Source organism: Taurulus bubalis, assembly GCF_910589615.1.
Source record: "Taurulus bubalis genome assembly, chromosome: 12".
NCBI lineage: Eukaryota > Metazoa > Chordata > Actinopteri > Perciformes > Cottidae > Taurulus > Taurulus bubalis.
Window position 1 is genome coordinate 19,254,432 of NC_136600.1, and position 20,210 is coordinate 19,274,641.

The 20,210-nt window shown below is 43.4% G+C and overlaps 1 protein-coding gene across 1 annotated transcript; it reads right to left on the reverse strand.

The window, feature by feature from the left end:
* Window positions 1–11: 11 nt before the first annotated feature.
* Window positions 12–20,053, reverse strand: invs (inversin; the record flags this gene model as incomplete). Its single annotated transcript, XM_079227312.1, is given in 22 exon segments — window positions 12–127; window positions 208–294; window positions 3,535–3,686; window positions 4,275–4,866; window positions 5,097–5,308; window positions 6,128–6,337; window positions 6,441–6,547; window positions 6,624–6,731; window positions 7,171–7,292; window positions 7,451–7,606; window positions 8,368–8,539; window positions 8,725–8,834; window positions 9,936–10,116; window positions 10,331–10,498; window positions 11,092–11,265; window positions 12,659–12,825; window positions 13,550–13,649; window positions 19,243–19,256; window positions 19,259–19,280; window positions 19,284–19,348; window positions 19,800–19,804; window positions 20,046–20,053. Coding segments are annotated over 22 exon segments (3,048 nt in total).
* Window positions 20,054–20,210: the final 157 nt, after the last annotated feature.

Here is a 20,210-nt window from a genome sequence, read left to right on the forward strand (position 1 = left end):
TGCGTGTTGCTTCAGTTTTTTCCCCGGCCTCTGGTCCCCTGTCCAGCACTATGTGGTCTCAGGTGGTAAGAGTACTGCTTGGCTTGATTTACAGCATCAGTCAGGTGCACACAGTCAATACTGCTCACTGTAAAATAAGCACACAAAATTACTTCAGAGACTTTGACTTTATTAAGACTGCGTGTTTGTGGATGTGCGTTGACTTACACTGGCTCTGTGTGCGTAAAGACATCTCCAGCAGCAGCTGAGACTGAGAGTCCCGAAGAGAACGCCCCCGTCTGGCCATAGAGTTGCCTTGAGGACAGTTCAGGAAAATGTTTGCAAATCTTCATTTTAGATTAGTATATTGTTTCATCATGTGAGCAGTTTATGCATTCAAGCACCTGGTGCTGTATAACAAAGCTCAGCACACACCTTTTTAACTTGTTGATCTAACGAAGTACCACACCCAAGGTTGTTCAAGATGCGGTCTTCAAGATCGTGATCTGGTTTTAATGCTCAGATTCATAGGTATGGCTCTAGTGGTTAGAGCACTGGTCTTGTAAACCAGGGGTCATGAGTTCAATTCTCATTAGGGCCTATTTTATGTTTCTAAATAACTAGTAGTCACAAATAATCACCTTTAAAAGCTTCAATACAGTGTTTTAATGGCACTGCATATCAAAGACAAACACAGGGAAGAGGTAATTGTCTAGTGTTGGAAGACCTTGGTGGAAAAAAACTAAATTTTATTGTGTTTTTAAGGGGATGTCTACTACAGGGAAAAACACATGTTCATGTTCTGATAAATAATGAAATGTTGTGCTATTTTGTTCCATACTGTTTTCTTTCAGACCAGTGTAAAGAAAACATCCAGAATACACATTTAGTTGTTGAATTTACTACTTCTATTTGTGTTTGTAGATCTTGCCTAAATTCACCAAAAGCTAGCTTTAGATTATGCCTCATTTACATATTTAACCATAACGTTACAGAAAACGTGTAATAATAATAAAAAAAATAAAGTTAACTTGGCTTTATTCAATGTTAAGATGTATGTTCTAGAAGTGTGCAAACTAGCCCCTATTTAATAAGATAATGCCTCATCCGTTTATTTAAACATGTACCACAACAAGTAGTCGTCTTTAGTTTCATGGTGATATTTTTCAACCTATAGTCCCTCCTCTTAACATGCAATGTTTTCACTACTGTGCAGATGTAAAGCATTTCTTTAATAATCAACAAATCAAGCTGGCACACAGCAAATCTGTGACACATGTAGTTGTGTTATCTACATCAGAGATCAAATAATGAACAGGCAATTAAGAAATGATGATTAACAGGGCAGTGTGACCCAGTCTAGAGTTATGTCAAATGCCTGACTTCCCAGTAAAACAAATGAACATAAAAAAAAGGTGTGTGTGTGTGTGCGTGTGCGTGTGTATGTGTGTGTGTGTGTGTTTGGGGCTGGCTGGCTGGCTTTGTGTGTGCGTTCAGCTGATGTCTCTACACAGTCGTCTGACATTCCCCCTGACAGCTCTGAACTTTTCACAGTGCCAGGACTGTCAGAGAGCGAAAAGGGGAGAGAGAGGGAGGTGAGGTGAGAAAGGGGAGGGGAAAACCACGTCAGGGGGCTCTATCTGTCTGTCTGTGAGCGGTGACGCTGGATATGTTTTGGCGCAGCAAGGTTCCTGCCCATTCCCCCATCATCACCTGGTGATGTGTGATGAAGGTCAGGCCTGTCTGCGGGACGAAACCCTACCAGAGGTTCCACACAGGACACCAGGCTGATACTGTCCTGGTATGTAGATTGAAGCATCGCCCAGACATTTACATGGGTTCCTGTTCACAGAATTTGTCACTGGCAGCGTGTTTCACACTGGTATTGACAACCATCCTGATTTCCAGCTTCTTCTGTTTCCAATGTGGGAGTATTTTCATTGCACCATTCGCACATGTGGGTTAGAAAAGTGCTGTTGCTGCACTGCTCTCTGTAGGTTGCAACTTAAGAGAATGCTGCTCACAACCTAACCAATACAGGCTTCGACATCACTGACATACGGCATGCTTGGACGTTTCAGCCTCGAGAGCAGTGCAGCAAGTGATTCACAGTTGGTGTATCATGTGAGGATAAGGCTGGAGATATTCATAATAACTTTATAAACTATTATAACTCCCATGAAAAGACCTGAGGCCACAGTCATTAGTCCATCTCCAAACGCTTTCCAATGCCCTCATTTAGCCAAAATGTTTGGATATCATCATTTAGACTTGCAGTTCCATCATGTGAGCAGTTACTGCATTCAGCCGGTGCTGCATAACAAAGCTCAGCACACTCCTGGAACTGGTCGATCAAGTTAGACCAACGCCCACAGTTGTCCAGGTATTTGTCTTTATGAACGGAGCTGAAGCATGATGTATCAGCATAGGCTCTATAGCTCAGTGGTAGAGCACTGGTCTTGTAAACCAGGGGTCATGAGTTCAAACCTCATTGGAGCCTAATTATTGTGTTTTCTTTATCATTTGTGGTCCTAAACAAACCTAAGTTACCAAAAAAACTTCCAGTTTATTAAAGGAACTACTTATGCCTGATTTGAAGACACTAAGTAGCTCAACAATCTTTTTTACATTAACTTGGATTTGTAAACTTTTATCCACAATTATTTTATTCTGCTGCAGTACAATTGAAGAATCCTCTTGCATGTTTGAATTGATCTCATCAGAAATCTTAATATAATGTTTTCTTGGTAACTTGTAGCTCGTTTTATGCTTTGACAATCCCAGTTGTCTGTGTGGCGCTCAAAGACCATTTGTTCCCACTAAGGACATAATACATCTTTCCAAATGGGTCTCAAACGCATAGTTTTATTTAAAAAAAGGATGAATTCATTATGAGTTTTTTCCTCGATAAAAGCTGTTCATAATAAAAATACAGAATATCACCAGACTTATCCATTACGGCATATTCACTCCTCCCATTCACTTCAATTGAAACTCATGTGACGGACAAATCCAAGAAATATGTTTCCTATTTTGATGTCGGCTTCAGTCGGCTCTGACAGAGTCACAGCTCTAAGTTTACGTTTGTTAAATTGTTAGCTGCAAATTTGTACAGCTCATGGAAACAGTGACGCACTGTTAGAATAATGACATCCATTTCCAAACAGTGTGCCATCATTCTGATAAATTACACCACCAGATATACAAACTGCAGCACCACTCTCAAGAACTGTTAAGGGTCTGTAATGGCTCTGCTCAACAGATATATATATATATATATATATCATATATATATCATATATATATATATATATATGATATATATATATATATATATATATATATATATCATATATATATATATATATATATGATATATATATATATATATATATATATATATCATATATATATATATATATATATATATCATATATATATATATATATATATATATATATATATATCATATATCATATATAGAGTATATGAATGGCCCCATTTAATCTGTGTCATCACATTTTGTGTGTTTAAGGCAAAAAGCAATGATCTCACCATAGATACTTTGTAGCACTGAGCTTTTACTCGCTGACAGTTTGTTGGATTGACCTTGGATTTCCATCTTCTTCTTGTTGTGGGCGTGGTTTGAATAATTTGACTCCACCTTCTCGGGGGCCTGTACCTCTTTCCTTGTGCGTGTGTGGAACCTTCAGACACACATCCATGCAAGGGCAAAAAACATCCACAGTGTTCAATAAAAAAAAATTCAGACTGTGTTCAAAGGTTTAAAAGCTGGCAAGTCCTAACACTAAGACTCACTAAGCATAAACAAAGTAAACACAATTTATTTAGGGCAGTTAATAGGCAGCACATACAGAATATAATTGTGAAGCTGAATGGAAACAGAGGACCTCCTGTGGCGCACTGGCAACCTCTAAGAGAAACAGAGTGTGTAAGAGCAAGAGGAAAGCAAAAAGCGGCTGCTGGTAGCGATTAGAGCAGCACGGCTGAACTTTTAGCCTCTTGTTAAACCAGTATGAAAGCTCTAGATTATAGCTCGTCTGTCCCATGCCTCCTCGTCTCACCCATCTCCCACGCTCTCCCACTAACTGCTCAAGTGTTGATGTTGATGGCATCCAGACCAACAATTGGAGGGGGGTTATAGAGATGAGAACGGGTTGGCATGTATGTGGGAGAGGGCACATGTGGGCACCACATGGCATGGCTTGTCTCCCACAGCCAGAGAGGCTTCAGCTACTGAACACCCCTCGAGGTACAAACACACGTAAACTCACCTTCGCCAAGCTCGCTGGATAATGCGTGCAGCCTCATTCCTCCTCCTGCGCTGCTCTTTGTTGTGTTCCCTGTGCGTGCGTGTCGAGGTGGATGCATGTGTGGCAGACTGAGTCTTTCTTAAGGGGCTTTTGTGGTCTAAAGATGAACTGCTTCTTAATGAGGGAGTGCAAGTTACGTCTTTGGCGGCGGCCTTTTCTGAAGTCTGCTCCTTATGGTTTCTGTGCTTTTGTGGAGCGGTGGCAGCATCAGTCTTGCTGGGGGCAGTCTGCACAGTCATGTGAGAGTCTCTCTTCTTTAGAGGGATACATTCTCTGGAAGTGGTGTCAGTGTTGTCTGTCACTGCAACACATGTGGAAGCAATGCATGTGTTTGAGGAAGGACGCTCTCTGACTTTGGGCATGGAGGTGAGTCCAGGTTTGAGGCTGGGTGGCTGGCTGCAGCTGGCAGGAGAGAGAAGTTCCTTCAGCCTGGTGGTCTGGAGAGCAGCGGGCACAGCAGTGTCACCGGTCACATGACAGCGGCGGTCCAAAGCATCAGGAACCTCATGTGTTTCAGCTGCTTTACTTCTTCTGGAGGATCTGCTCTTGTGGGCTGGTGGGAGAAAGTATATATTTATGTATATTTCATTTTATATAATAAACGTGACACCTCGTGTAAATGAGCAATACACTCTGAACGAAGGATGATAAACGAATACAATTTCTCAGTCAAAAGTTTACTTCAGCCTCTAATACCAATACCATAACTGTCAACCTACTCTACATCAATTCAAAGTACAAGTTCCATCGTAGCAATTTTTAAGAATTTCTGCACATTTGTACCTTTGAGTCTCTCCTCTTTGCTTTTAGCGCGTTCAGCTTTGGAGGATTTCTTTGTTTCCACCACTGAGTCATTCAAGGACAAGTCCTCTATAATGTTCACTAAGGAGAGCTTTTCCTGCTCTGTTCTCACCACAGGAGCCCTCCGTTTCTCTAAACTGGCCACAGAGACTTGCTGCACAGCTTTTCTCCTCCGCTGTTCTTCCTCTCGTTTCCTAAACACAAAAGAAAGCGGTTGGATATATAAGCGTGGCTAACAGTTTTGTCTGAAACGCACCACAGGAACAGCCCCAGTCCAGGCAGGAAGCATGGAGAATTTCCTTTGAATGTATGGACATTTGTGTCCACTCAAAATGGACACAGTCAAATTGTAAAAATACAAAAAATATATTTGAGCATCACTATTATAGTGTATATAGGTATATACATGTAGAGTAAAATTATCAGTTTATTGAAGCAACATTTTCCCTTTAGGAGCAATCAAAACGTTTGGTCCCAGCTTGGTTAACAATCCTAAAAAAATCTGATAAGAAGGCAATACATTTTGAGTACTTTATAAAAAGAACCTCTCATAAATTACATACAACTCAATAAAACTTGAAATAACGAGAAAAGTTGAAGATATTTTGCCCTCTTAAAAAAAACTTGCCTCTCAGAAGTATTGCGTAAAACAGAATAAAGGTGAGAATGGTGAGCAAATGACAAAATAAGCCAGAAGAGAAAGAGACAGCGGGAAGACATATGTGTGTGCAGGGATGACAGAAAGAACGATTGATATGGACAGAGTGTGACTGTTCCTACCTGAGCGATAAGAAGAAGAAAGAGACAGATAGTGAGGGATGAACACTATGCATGCAAATGTCCAATGCAAAAGGTGTTGTGTGACAAAGAGAGGGATGTTTATGAGAGTCGTACAACAATAATTATGAAGAAATGGAAACTAACTGCTAAGGCTTCAGTGCATGTGTGGTCCTGCATGTCTCCAAATACCAATAAGGAAGTGTGGAAACAGTATGTCTGTGCACATCTCTCACTTCGCTGCATCCTTGCGAAGCTGCTCGTGCCTCATGAGGAGCTGCTTTCTCTCCTTGAAGGCCTTGCGGACGGTGTAGCCCTTGTAGACAGCCTGGATGGAGGCAGCAGCGATGTCCTGGATCGCTGCTATGGACAGAGCTCCGTGCTCCAGCATGAACTGAGTCACCTCACTGTGCCCGCCCAGCAGAGCATAGTCCAGAGGGGTGTACCTGCGCAAAACATACACCAGTGTCACTCATACGTTTCCCCACTTCTACTCCCCACCCCTCTCCTCACCTCCAGCTCCTTCCTCTGGACTGGCTGGGTCCTCACCTCTCTTCGGTGTGCTCCATGTGATTAGGAAAGGCATTGTAGCCCAGCAGCAGTTTCACAGCATCCAGGTAGCCATTGTTACAAGACCAGTGGAGAGCAGTCCGTCCCTGTGCACCCATAACAAGAGAACCACTTTAAAATATAGTCACGTTCAAAAGCTCACATGTAAGAGTATCTTTTTACCTCCTTGTCCTGTATGTTTGGATCAGCATTGGTCTCCATGAGAACAGCCATGCAGGTGATGTAGCCACCATAAGCAGCGCACTGCAGAGGAGTCCGTCCCGCCTGGTCCTGTCAACGAGGTCAGATCACTAACAGTCAGATGCAGGTATATTAAAAGACTACATCAGGATGTATGAGGTTGATCCGGATTTGATGCTTTAAGAGCAGTGCGGAGAAAGATATAATTTCCACATTCATCCTCATTTGTTTTTTGATTCATACTAGACATGCCGCTTCAGCCGTCCAACAGTTTTTTGTCGCATTTAATAGGAGACAAATCTACAATCCTTGTTTAGTGGATAAAAAAAGCCCCTCCATAGGGTCTATTACAAGAAAAGAAAAAAGTGTAAAGAGAATATATCATTTCTGACTAAACTGATTTAAAATGACCTGTCAGGTTTGCTCTAACAGGCTGTGGTTGTATTATGTAAGCGTCTGCTAAAGTGGAGATCTTCTTCTGCACTAAATGAGGATACTTTGATCAGGTTTTGAGCTTGTGCATTCATACCTGTACATTGGGACTGATCCCATTCTCCATCAGTATTTGACAGACCTCAGCGTTCCCTCCCAGAGCAGCCCAATGCAGAGCAGTGTGACCATCCACGTCCACCAGGTCCGCACGTGCAGAACCTTTATCCATTGCATTTACAATCCAGTCGAGGTGACACACATAAAGACTCGTGGTGAGCGACACTTGTGTCTCTTAAATAGTAAGTTAAAGATGAATTATCATGTAACAGTGGTACAGAAAAAGAGATAATTGGGATGCTTGCACCAATTACACCAACCTTTGATTAGTGTGAGTATGACATCTCTGTGTCCCATCTCGCAAGCCCGAAACAGCGGCGTGTGTTTCATCACATCCAGAGAATCGACCATCGCTCCCCTCTCCAACAGCAGCTTCACTGTGCTCACATGGCCTGACAGAGAGGCCGCATGGAGAGCTGTGTGAACGCCCAGACACACAGAAACATAAAGAAAAACATCCTGAGATAAGAGGTCTTGAATCTAACTGGACAGTAAACACCCTCAGGACAACTGCTCCTCCCTTGTCTGCCTCTTCTTTGTTCATGCATTCCCCTTGACTGCAGCTCTACTCTGGGCTGTGGGTAAAGCCTGGACAATGGCGGACTACACAGTCAAAGAAATGTAATGACGAGCAATACACTTAGGCTGGTGGCTACCCTCCTTTTCCCTCCAGTCCCCAGATAGAACAGACTAGAGTCAAGTGCATGTAAGTGATCTGGGCACCAGTCAGCTCCACTGCCCTGCACAACGTCTCATTAGGATGACTCAACCGTTGCATGTTATGCATGCATAAACAATGACCGCCTGGCTGAGCAGAGGGGCTATCGCCATGGAGATTATACGTCCAAACATCCCCAGGGGTCAGAGCATGGCAGTAAGTCGTGTGTGTCTGCATTGGTGAGTGCACAGTGTGTGTGTGTGTGTGTGTGTGTGTGTGTGTGTGTGCGTATGTGTGTGTGTGTCAGAGGACAGTGGTGGCAGTCTATTGAGCGGGCTCACGCTAATTTTGCTGATAGTATCACTTCCCTCTCTCCGTCAGTCTGGTGGTCTCTCTAGCAATTTAGGTGGAATCCCCTGTGGAATCATCACCTGTGAGAATCATCACTGTGAGAAGAGTGGGGGATGTTGGTCAAAGCAGTTTAGAGGAGCCTCAGTCGCTTGTTTCTCAGGTGCTCACCGGTGCCTCCATACTTGTCGGCCATGTTGATGTCAATGTGAGGGGTGAAGGCCAGCATGGTGCGGATGACATCATCACTGCCCTTCCCAGCGGCCCACATGAAGGCCGTCCTCCCCTCCAGATCGGGTTCATCCTTCACAGACGGGTGGGACAGAAACACACCCACTGTCTCCTGCAGACACACACGAAAAAGATAATGTTGTTGTGTAGTTTAGTTTATTTGACATTAGAAGGATACTGAATTTACAGGAGGAGACAGCTTTATTTCACTATCAGCAATGTTGTATTTTGGATAAACGTGTGTGTGATGCTGACTCAGCAGGTTTCCAGCTGTGTGTGTAAGTGTATACAACTCACAGCGTTGTTGCTCTGAGCACCGTAGTGCAGAGGAGTGGCTCCTTGACTGTCTGAGGGAATAGTGCCCGATGTGTTTCTCTCCAACAGTAGGTGGACAATTCTGGCATGGCCTAAAAAAAACACATGTTTACAGCAAGGAGCTGGAACAACTGCTCAACTATACTCTCCAACAAAGGCACCCTTTTCTTTCTCATTTAACTTGTTTTTTCAGTTTACTTTACAAACTGTGAACAGAAAAACAAATAACTCCACACACAAGTCAACTGTCAATATTTACACAATGTCTAACCAAAGCTAATGTTAAGCAGGTATAATGTTTACAATGTTTACCGTCTTACCTTAGCATGTAAGTAGGGCCAGGCAATATATTGAAATTAATTATAGTGTTATATGAGACTAGATATCGTCTTATATTTTGGATTTTGTGGTATGGCGTAAGTGCTTTTAAAGGCTGCATTGCAGTAAAGTGAACCCTAATTTTCTGATCTAACCAGACTGTTCTTGCTGAAATCACCAATGATTATCCTCGATATCGAGGTATTTGGTCAACATATTGTGATATCTGATTCGCTCCATATTGCCCCGCCTTTTGTGTTAGCATGTTAATGTTTGTTAATGAGCACAAAGTACAGCTGAGAATGTCACCTGGCACAAGAAGAAACATCAGGGGATTATCAAAGTTAGTATGATTCATCCTCTAGAACCATGAATGAAAATCTCAAAGCAATTGGTGGCAGTCCAAAAGAACAGATGAGCATCGCCATCCCGAGAGACACACTGCTATTGTGGCTAAAATAAAAAAAAAACATTATCTTATCATGTGGATAAAAAGACTAGTCCATTTTGGCTTCGACTCAGTTGACCATTACATTTAATTTAGCTGACGCTTTTATCCAAAGCAACTTACAATAAGTGCAATTCCACCATGAGTACAAACTCAGAACAACAAGAATCAAGAAAAGTACAATTTCAATAAAGTTAAACTACAAAGTGCTATTTGTAAGTACCATCTAAGTGCTACTACGGCGCTACCTTCCTTATTCAAGGTGTAGTCGAAAAAGATGTGTTTTTAGTTTGAGACGCAGTGTAGACCAGTGTAAACTTTTTCTAATTAGAATTTTGTATTGGGAACAATTTGAAATCCTTCATATCAGTGTGTAGCTGTCGTTCAGGCTGCAGCAGGTCACACGCAGGATTGTGTGTTCACTCACCGAGCAGAGCTGCCCAGTGCAGCGGTGTTCTGAATAGGTTATCATAAGCGGTCACATTACAGCCCTCGTAAGATGTCAGCACCTCCACCACTGCCTCGTTACCGTCGGCAACGGCAAAGTGAAGGGGCGTCCGGCCCTCATAGTCCTGCCAGTTCAACAGGGATTCAGTGGGAGCTGCTTCCTTCTCACAGGAAGGCACACACACACAGACACACACAGACACACACACACACACACACACACACACACACACACACACACACACACACACCCACACACACACACACACACAAAAAAAGTAAAAGACATGCAGATTGACAGGTGAGGATTGAGGATGATAATGGCAGATTCACTAGAGTGTGTGTGTGTGTGTGTGTATGCACAATAGTGTGTACCAGTATACAGCGGACAGTTTGTGTCGCGCTGGCCTCCTGACTGTGCGCTGCCCAGTGCAGAGGGATCTTGCCCTCGCTGTCTGGGATCCCGATGTTGGAATCGTGCTTGATCAGAAGGCGAACGTGTTCAGGCCGGTTATAAAACGCCGACCAATGGAGAGCAGTTTGCTGCACAGAGAAAGAGAGAGCGATGAAAAGGAAGAGCCACAGATGATGGAGTTCAAAACAGAGGGGGCCGTTGTAACACCAGGTTTGAGGTTTTCATTTAAGTTTAAAAAAATTACTCCACTTTGACAAGAAATATGAGGGCATCGCGTGCTACACAAAGCTCTTATTGAAGATCCAGCAGTCAGCTGAGATTGCAACTCAGATAGTGCGGCCATGACGGCTACTGAGCTATTCTGAGATTTGCTGAAACCACTGTCATCTGACACGATGATGCATATTGGATTATTCCAAAACTAACTACTGATGTCAGACACACACCAGCCCCAACAGACAAAGGAGACTGTTTGTGTGTTTGTCGTCTTATCAGCTGAATACAGGACAAAGCCATAGATTGTTAAATCGTTCACTGCTGTGTGAGTGTGCCTTTCAGTGTTTATGTGTGTATGACCTCAAATTCCTGAAGCTTCAAACAAACTATTCTCAGTCTGACTAATAACCTGCAGAGAGATAACTGATTGCTACCCAGACTGGCTGGTTTCTGAGGGAGGACAAACTACGGACAAACTTGTTAGTGTGTATCTGTACTGTAGTACCTTGTTCTTGTCTTGTGTGTCAACCTCTCCAGGTCCAATGTGTTTGAGCAGCAGGGCGAGGGCTTTTGGGGATGGGTGTCGGGTGGCCAGGTGGAGCGGGGTCATCTCTTCTAAATCTTTCTGCAGCCAGTTAGCACGCCTGGACAGCAGCAGCTTCAGAAAACGCACATTCCCCTGCGACACACAAGCAACATTTGCGCAGAAGTCACCAATCCGTCTCAATATTATTTGTGAATGAGCAGCAATGAGACACACACACACACACACACACACACACACACACACACACACACACACACACACACACACACACACTTTTAGCTGTGTCTGGTTCAATCCGCAGGTCATCCATCTTCCCTCCTCCTGCCTCTGTGATGAGCTGTTAAACAGTAAACACCGGCTCTCGGCCTGTCTTCCCCTCCAAATCATCATCCTCACTTTTGGTCTCTCACCACCGGGCCGCCGGATGATGTATTGTGCAACAGCTGTCGCTGGACAGCAGGATGCGCGTGTCCACACGGGCATGACCGTGAACGCGGGCGAGTGTGTTTAGTATATTTGCCATCCTGTGACCACAACGCCACAGTCTGACGGATCTATCTTGTGTGTGAGCATGCATCTAGACTGTGAGAGAGTGTGTGTGTTTGTGTGTGTGTGTGTTGCCGTCCTCCCTATTCTCAGTCCAATTAGATCGGTAATCCTTGGCCTCTCTCCCTGTCTCAGCCATGTATTGATCAGATGTCAAAGAGACAGGGCTTCCCATCACTAGCATCCACACACACACACACACACACACACACACACACACACACACACACACACACACACACACACACACACACACACACGCACACACACACACACACACACACACACACACACACACACACACACACACACCAGCTATGGGACATACCCCAATAACCTATTAATCCCCCCCTTCCTTCAATGATATGATGATCCTGTATCAGTGCATTCCCATAAAAGAAGCCACCGATAAATGAGTTGTAAGGAGATATTATTAGAACCACATCCCACTGTTCCCCAGCTACCTCCCTGAAGAGACAACAGACCACCACGTCTCATTATTAATGTCTCTTCTGGCTATTCCTCGGTCGAGACTTAGATGGAAGTGACAAATACATTAATCTCCTCTTGCATATGTTTTGCTGGGCGAAATGCAGTGAACCGGACCTTCTCCCTGCAGAAGGATTCTATATGTATAAGACTATGTGTGAGTGAAACCCATTGCAACAGGGTTAGTGTGGCAGGATTTAAAATTAGTTGATATTCAACCCAATAAGCCCTAAAGCCATAACTACAGCCACTAGGGGGCACTGGCTTCCCACTGGAGTTTATGGTCTCAATTTCTCTCTTTGCCATTAAACCTTTATGAGATCACACTTAGTCTTCATATTCATTGCATCCTTATATATCCACCCACTTACCAATTATTGTGAATTAACTTTGTCAACTGTATGCCACAAAAAGGGCCGACATGTGTTCCAGTGCAACCTTTGTGCGTGCTCCGGTGTATGTCCGTGTGTGTATTTGTGGATGCCAAAACCTTCTGCGCGGCGAGATGCAGAGCGCTGCGCTGGCTGTGGTCGGTCTTGTTGACCGAGGCTGCGGCCTTCAGCAGAATCTCTGCACAATCCAGCCGGTCAGCCAGCACGCAGTACATCAAAGGGGTCCGGCCAAACTGGTCCTCACGGTCCCGCAGCGACGGCTCTGCTACACACACACACACACACACACACACACACACACACACACACACACACACACACACAGCACACACACAGCACACACAGCACACACAGCACACACAGCACAGCACAGAGGATCAATATTTGTGTTATTATGCGTTGAATTTACAATTTTGTGGCTCGTGATGGAATACATTATACAACTATTTATAAAAGGTGACTCCTTGTACTTAAAATGCAGTCTTTTACTGCTTGTGTTTAATAGAAATTCCACTTCCACATTTCTTAATTTATTTGGAGCAGCTGGAAGCCATAATGAAATACTGTAACACTGATAACCTGGAGGACCAGAGCAAGAGAATTGCTGTTCATACATTTTTGGCTCGACATTTCTAGTCTAAGCCTGAGCAAGACTCAGTTTTCTGCATATTCAAGGTTAAATATCCACATGGGCGAATGTCCAGATAATGTCAGCACTTTCGCAGAATGGTGGACCATCCTTTCAGCTGATCGACTACGGTTCCAGTTTCCATGCTGACCGTACCACCTGCTCTGCTGTAATTTCTACTCCTACCCGCTGCTGCAGCTGTCCCTGCACTCTGACCTTTCTACAGATGACGGAAAAGCACAGAAATGTTCCTAATAGAAATCAATAAAGAAAAAACGTCCAACTAATTGATGTGAGTTGATCCCTGTGTGTCTTGACGGCTCTGTGAGCTCGACCTATGTGATGCAAACTGATTGCCTACCTGTGATGAGTTTGAGGAGAGCGCTCCGATCTCCATTCACAGCTGCAGCATGAACCTGCGAGCCCAGAGACGCAGGTCCTGGGATCGACGTCGCTGAGGCCTGCAACACAAACATATAGAAGGTCACAACCTGCTGCGACAGACAATCAGCTGTTTAATACACTGATATTACGCGGGGTCTAGACCGCTTCCTTACCATTCATTTAGCTCCAAATACACCTCACAACTGGACATAAGTGCACTAAAGCCGTTCATGCATAATGCCATAAAAAGCCATGTTTAAATGGGTCATACTAATTTCTAAATCAGTCCCCACACAGTTTTTTTTTTAAAGAAATTATGATTTGTTTATTATTATACACACTCACATACACAAACACCATTTAAAATTTTGCCTCTTAGTTCACATATATTTCAGTAGATAACTTGAATTTATCAACCTCAAACATTGCAGTCAACCACACAATAAAACGGATACTTTCCGATGCTTTCTTACAGTAGGGGGTTTGTGCGTGCACACGCTTGTATGTGTGTGCTTGTGAGTGTATATATGTGCGTCTGCTCCTGCTGAGGGGGCTAAATCTCTTCCTGGCCCCACTTAACCAGAGCCCAGTGAAAGCTGGGTAATCTGCAGACAGGAAGCAGCTGGGGAGGGGGAGACCCTGTGTGAGCGTGTAAGAGGGGGGTCTCTCTTCATGTCTTATTCATGTCTCATTAATACTGCAGAATGCCTTGCTGTGTGTGTGTGCATGCGTGGATGTGTGTGTGTGTGTGTGTGAGTTTAGAGATGTGGGACAAGCCCTGCGGGGCACAACACAGAAATCAATTATTGCCCCTAAACACATAAACGCTGGAGGCACAAACTCATGCCACAATTTGAGATTTCTACAAGACATTTTCATTATCGGCCACACAAATAGATCTGCATCTCTACTATCAGTTTTATTCAGTACAACTAATAGGAAATATGGATATAGGCAGGCTGATTACTTCTGCCACAGTCAAACTTTGTTCTTGTTAAAAGAAACTGAAGATCTGAAGCTGTGAGGAAAGATGCCGGTGTCATCTATCCATCCTTCTCATCCCCCTCTCCCTTCCCTCGCCGTCACCTCATAAAGTGTGCTCCTGTAGACACTGCGTGCAGCATGGCAATTACCCATCATGCTCGCTGCTTTCTCACGCTCTGTCAAGTAGTGGCGGAGACTTAATACAGGTTAGTTAATTTTCTACATTTACTGCAAAGTAGGTCTATGTGCGCGTAAAGGAGGGTGGTAGGTGCGGCACATAAAGGTGTGTGTGAGCGTCGGTGTGTGTGTAAGTTTGGCACATGTGCCACGTCATGGGAAGTTATTTTCCGTGAGAGAGAGTATTTACAGGGGCTTTACTAAAATCAACCACAAACATCTCTAATTTACAATGATTACTCAGTCAGTAATGCGTGTGCACGTACACACACACACATACAGTCTGCTAATACTAATATCTAACACATGCAGAAATAGCAGAGATACATGGCCACAGTTCAGAAAGAGTAATATCATGATTCTGATTTTAACATCATTTGACACAAATGACAGATATTCGCTGTACATCTTTTCAATCTTGATGGATCATTCCAAACTTTTCCCTTGCTTTTGTTGACTTATTTTGATCTTTTTCTGCATTTCTGAAGTCAATATGAAAGCCCCAGGTGCCACAATAAAAATCTGAATTGATTTATGAATAATCTTAGATGCAGAAACCCTGACATGAGGGACACAAGTCAATATTTTAATCTATGTGAGGGACATTCATAAAGCCAAGAGCGGGCAATTAGAGTTTCATGAGGACCTGAGTGTTTTGGAAACACCTACAGTGCATCCAAATTTGGCGAAAAAGGCTTTTGCGATGCACTGAAATCAAACAAAAGAGGGTGTAAAAACAACGCGAGTTCCTGTTGAGAGGTTTGGAGTGGTCTCATTTAGCCATTCATATGTGTTCCTTGGGGAGCACTCCACTTGTTAATATGAAGACAATAACTCAGAGTCAACTATTGATCACAGGCTGAGGTCCAGACCAAGTGATTGTGCATCTGTATAAGTATTGATTCATGCTGATGCTGACATTATTTAGTCTTTATTCATATTCAGACTCATAACTGCAGTGAGTTTAACAAAGAATCCAGAAACTCCCACGAATCCTTTCAGAAACACTACAGGAGTGCTGTAATACACACTGCTGCCTCCTTACACTCTCTCACACACACACACACACAATTGAGACAAACAGGCTAAAAGAAATTAGAGTCAAAGTGTGTATGTTTTTGTTCAGTGTGTTTGTTTCTCTGGCTGTCTTTCACTATGAAGGTGTCTGCTTTTGATAGAGGACATAGCTAAGGCATGCTGAGAAAGCAGTGGGGAACTGAGCCTGAGCCTGTGGCCTTTATTACACACACACACACACACACACACACACACACAGCCACGAATCTTTCGTTTATACAGTTATAACCGAGTGTGTTTAGGCTCTTACATTGGGCTATTATGGGTGTTCCAAAACTACCAATATGGCTATGTGTGTGTGTGTGTGTGTGTGTGTGTGTGTGTGTGTGTGTGTGTGTGTGTATCAAGGTCTTAGATAGGAGATAAAGGCTGCGGGGACCAGTCCCTGGGTTTTGACTGACAGGTAAAGAGGTGGGAGGAAGGATAATATCAGCCCACAGGGATGCCCAATCTGTAAAGTCCTATTTCTAGGGGACTTCCTGGTTCCCCAAGGACCAATGAGCTGGCTCCCTCAGCTGGGGGCCGGGCCCTTGGGCACCGCAGAGCCAATCAGCAGGGGGCGTGAAGGCTGAGTGACACATAGATCTGCTAATTTACATCATTACCACAATGCATCCTGACAAATGAGCCCCCAGGGTGTGAGCCAATCACCTGGGAGAGTAATGCAATTAGGCGGGACCACAGCTGTCAATCTCACAGCCACGGGGGTCAGGTAGTGACGCCTGTGGCTAAAACACCCCTGCCTGCTGCCTGTCGTTCTCACTCACACACACACACACACACACACACACACACACACACACATCTATACATGCACACATATAGAGAGGGAACACACCCATTACTGGTGCATATATGAGGTGTAGGGTGTGTGAGTGTGTAGAGTACGGGACACAGTAGAACCCGGTTCTCTGTCTTTCTCCTGCAGGTGGAGAATAGGAGGGAGTCAGAGAGAAAGGTGATGTGTGTGACTGCTCAAGGGACACAGAGATTGACTTGTGTCCTCTGAGGCCCTTCATCTGAGCGCAAGTGTGTGCATATCCACATCCAGCTGGGTGTGTGTTTACATTTGCCCATGTGTTTTGGGCCACTGGGGCACTGTGTTGTTTATGCTCGGAGTCAGTGCTCTGTGTGAGAACTATGATAACAAAAGGGAAGAGGGCGGAGCCATAAGGGAGCTAAAACGGATGCAAAATGGCTCTGCATTCGACTGGCATGTAAATGAGCACTGCTGGTAATGAGGCTTATCTTAGTCTCATTAGGTGTAGTGATATCATTCCGGAGCACTCCACTGAGTCGATAGGGTTCTGCCCAGCATGTCGTTAATGTGTGTGTGTGTGTGTGTGTGTGTGTGTGTGTGTGTGTGTGTGTGTGTGTGTGTGTGTGTGTGTGTGTGTGTCTGGTTGATGCTGCTGTGACTGGCAGACTGTCAGGCGGTGCTTGCAGATTAATCAGAGACACTAATAACACCCAGTCTCTGTCTCAAAACACCTTTGCTTACCACTTCATTTCAAAAGAAACACCCGAAAAACAAGCATGCAACTTTTGCTATCGGGTGCTGAGACAGTCTCTGTCACCTTGTGTGTGTGGTCCAGGCCCTGCTTGAGACACTCTAAGAGATAGGGAGCTGTGTGTTTTGCGTCATCCCATTATATCACTAATGAGCCGCCCTCAGGAGGAAGGGGGCGGCAAAACAGACAGAAAAAGACAGAGGAAGAAAATGAGTGAGAAGAGGAGAGGAGGGAACGAGAAGGGGGAAGGGAGACAGAGACCAGCTTGGGGACTTTTTCCCCTCTTCTCCCCTACATATCCTTTTTCCAACACCTTTGAGTCTAATTGGACTAAAACTGTGATCTAATTAAATGTCCAATTAAAGCGCAGAGAGCAATTTGCCCACCGGCGAATCAGAGTACAGGGACATAATCAGCTGGAAAAACAAACAGAAAAATCAATGAAAGCAATGCGAAATGGAAAAAAATGGAGAAAGCAGAAAAGGCAAGCGATGGCGGAATAGGAAGAGGATGGTCTGATGAAAGCAAAGTGCAGGGAGAGCATTATGGGTGTGTGCAGCATTTAGTGGGATCGGACACAAAATACACATGTAGGGTTAGAAACCAAAATAACTACTCATATGTAGCTTTATTTGCTCTGCAGCTGAGTACAAGACAAACACGGACTGGTAACAAATTCAACATTTCAAATGTTCTTGTCAGTAGTAACGACAGGCCGGATTTTACAGGAGCACTATGAGTAGACATTATTACGCTGTCCCTCAATTTGTCAATCTACAGAGAAAAAAAAACCATTTTATTTCATAAATGAAGCGCCAGGCTTCTTTATTATTTTTCTCAAATGTAAAGATTATCTTCTTTTTCTTTGTTTCATATATCTGTGAATTGAAAACCTTTGTGTTTTTTGACTATTAGACGATACAATCCATCTGAAGACCTTCTATTAGGCTCTGGTAAATTGTAAAAGGCATCTGTCATTATTTTGTATAGTTGGAATTTACTAAACAATCCCTTTGATGCATTGTCCATTATATTATCAGGACATCACTTGATGTAACATGCCATAAAGAAAAATAGTGTTGCCGTTCCAGAAACATCAATAATTGTCAAACACCTCTATTTCTGAAAACCTGGTTTGAACTTAATGTCTGAACTTTTTACCTTTTAGAAACCTCTAGGAAAGATCACACTCATAAATCACATCCATCATCAGATTCTGCAACTTTTAGTTGGAATAATAAATGATTTAAACTTTGATTGAATTAGAAACTTTACACCAATTTGTCTTTTCTGCTCATAAAATAATCAGTAAACTTAAAGTCTAGTCGTAACATATAGAGCTGGGCTATATTGTTTCAGTATGAATTAACATTAACATATAGTTTACGCAACAAACACAGCGTAAACAGCTCAACAAGTGTTTTCTTCATACGTCAGGAGATATTGTGATATATGTAACAATACTGACAGATGATTTTTTGGGGGATATTAAGTCTTATTTTGTACTTATTTTCTTTCCAGCATAACAATTTAAGAAAAAAATGAAAAAAAAAAAATTGTCCCCCCCCCCTGATATTTAGACAGGAAGAAAGAGAGAAATCTTCCTCTGACTCCATCTGTGAGCTGCTCACACACTGTGAACCCCCTATGGACAGCTTTAGCCCATAAAATATTAATGCTGGGATTCAATTCAACATTCCACCTTAATCTCCTTAACAATTAGGCTGTTCCAGCACTCAAAATGAGGTCTGTTCCACATAGTCTCAATGGTTTTACTCTAGAGAGAATTATAAACCGGTAGTACAGGAGAGAGACCAAAGTAACAAACAGATACACAATAACTACAGAAAATAAAACTCTTACGAGATTTATAAACCTTAATTAAATATGGTTAGCTGCTGTATGTATGTTGGATTCTCACCATAGCTGCGTTGAGGGGGACACTTCAGCAGATGTTTCTCAGCTCAGAGCATCCTTTGTGGGTGTGGATGCACGTCCAGGTCCCCTACCTGCCCTGATCTCGGCTCCTGCAGGGGAAGAGAAGAGGATCACTCACATACTGAGACCAGCCCACCTGTTCCCACAAATAAGAGCCAGCATATCACTGCTCCTGTACTGAATACAGGCCGAGAGATGATGCCTCAGAGTGTCATATTATTCTGGTTAACCAGTCTTCTCATCTGAGGTGAGATACTATTTCTATTAGTTTAAGTAACTGCTGAGTTGTGGAGTCTGTGTTTGATAAAGCAGCAGCTTCACATATACATGTCTCTGGATTTAGGGAAACTATTTGCAGAGATGAGCATCGAAGTATCTAAAGGTTTTCTGACTAGGTTAAGTGTTGTGCGTGTGTAAGTTCGTGTTCAATAACTTCAAACGCCTTGCTGGATGGTGGAGAACAGATAGAACAGAGTATTACAAAAAGTGAAGCATAATGATGCAACTCCCCCCAACTCAAGAGAAATCAGTTATTCATACGCGAGCTAAAAAACACAGAGAAAAAAAGTGTGACAGTGGGTGAACTATGGATAACGTTATTGCTTTTGCATCCTAATAACTTGTCCTTTCCACTTCTCCTTCGTCGGTGTTATATTTACCGTTTGATTTCCTTTCCTCTCAGATGAAAAGCTTTGGAAAGCTTTCTTCTAACTAACTACTCCCGTTGCATCGCCGACGTCTGGGTGACAAAACACTACAACTCCCGTTAGTGTTGTAAAGAAATACATCACCATGCTTGGAGTTTGGCCCTTCACCCGGGTACAGCTGTTTGGCGATTTCAAATACTACATTACCCACAAAGCCAAGCAATGCCCGGAAGTGTACTCGCGTTTCCGTGGTCACCGTGAGATCTGTTCGCCGTCAGTTTCCGCCTGAAATCTAAAGCGGCGT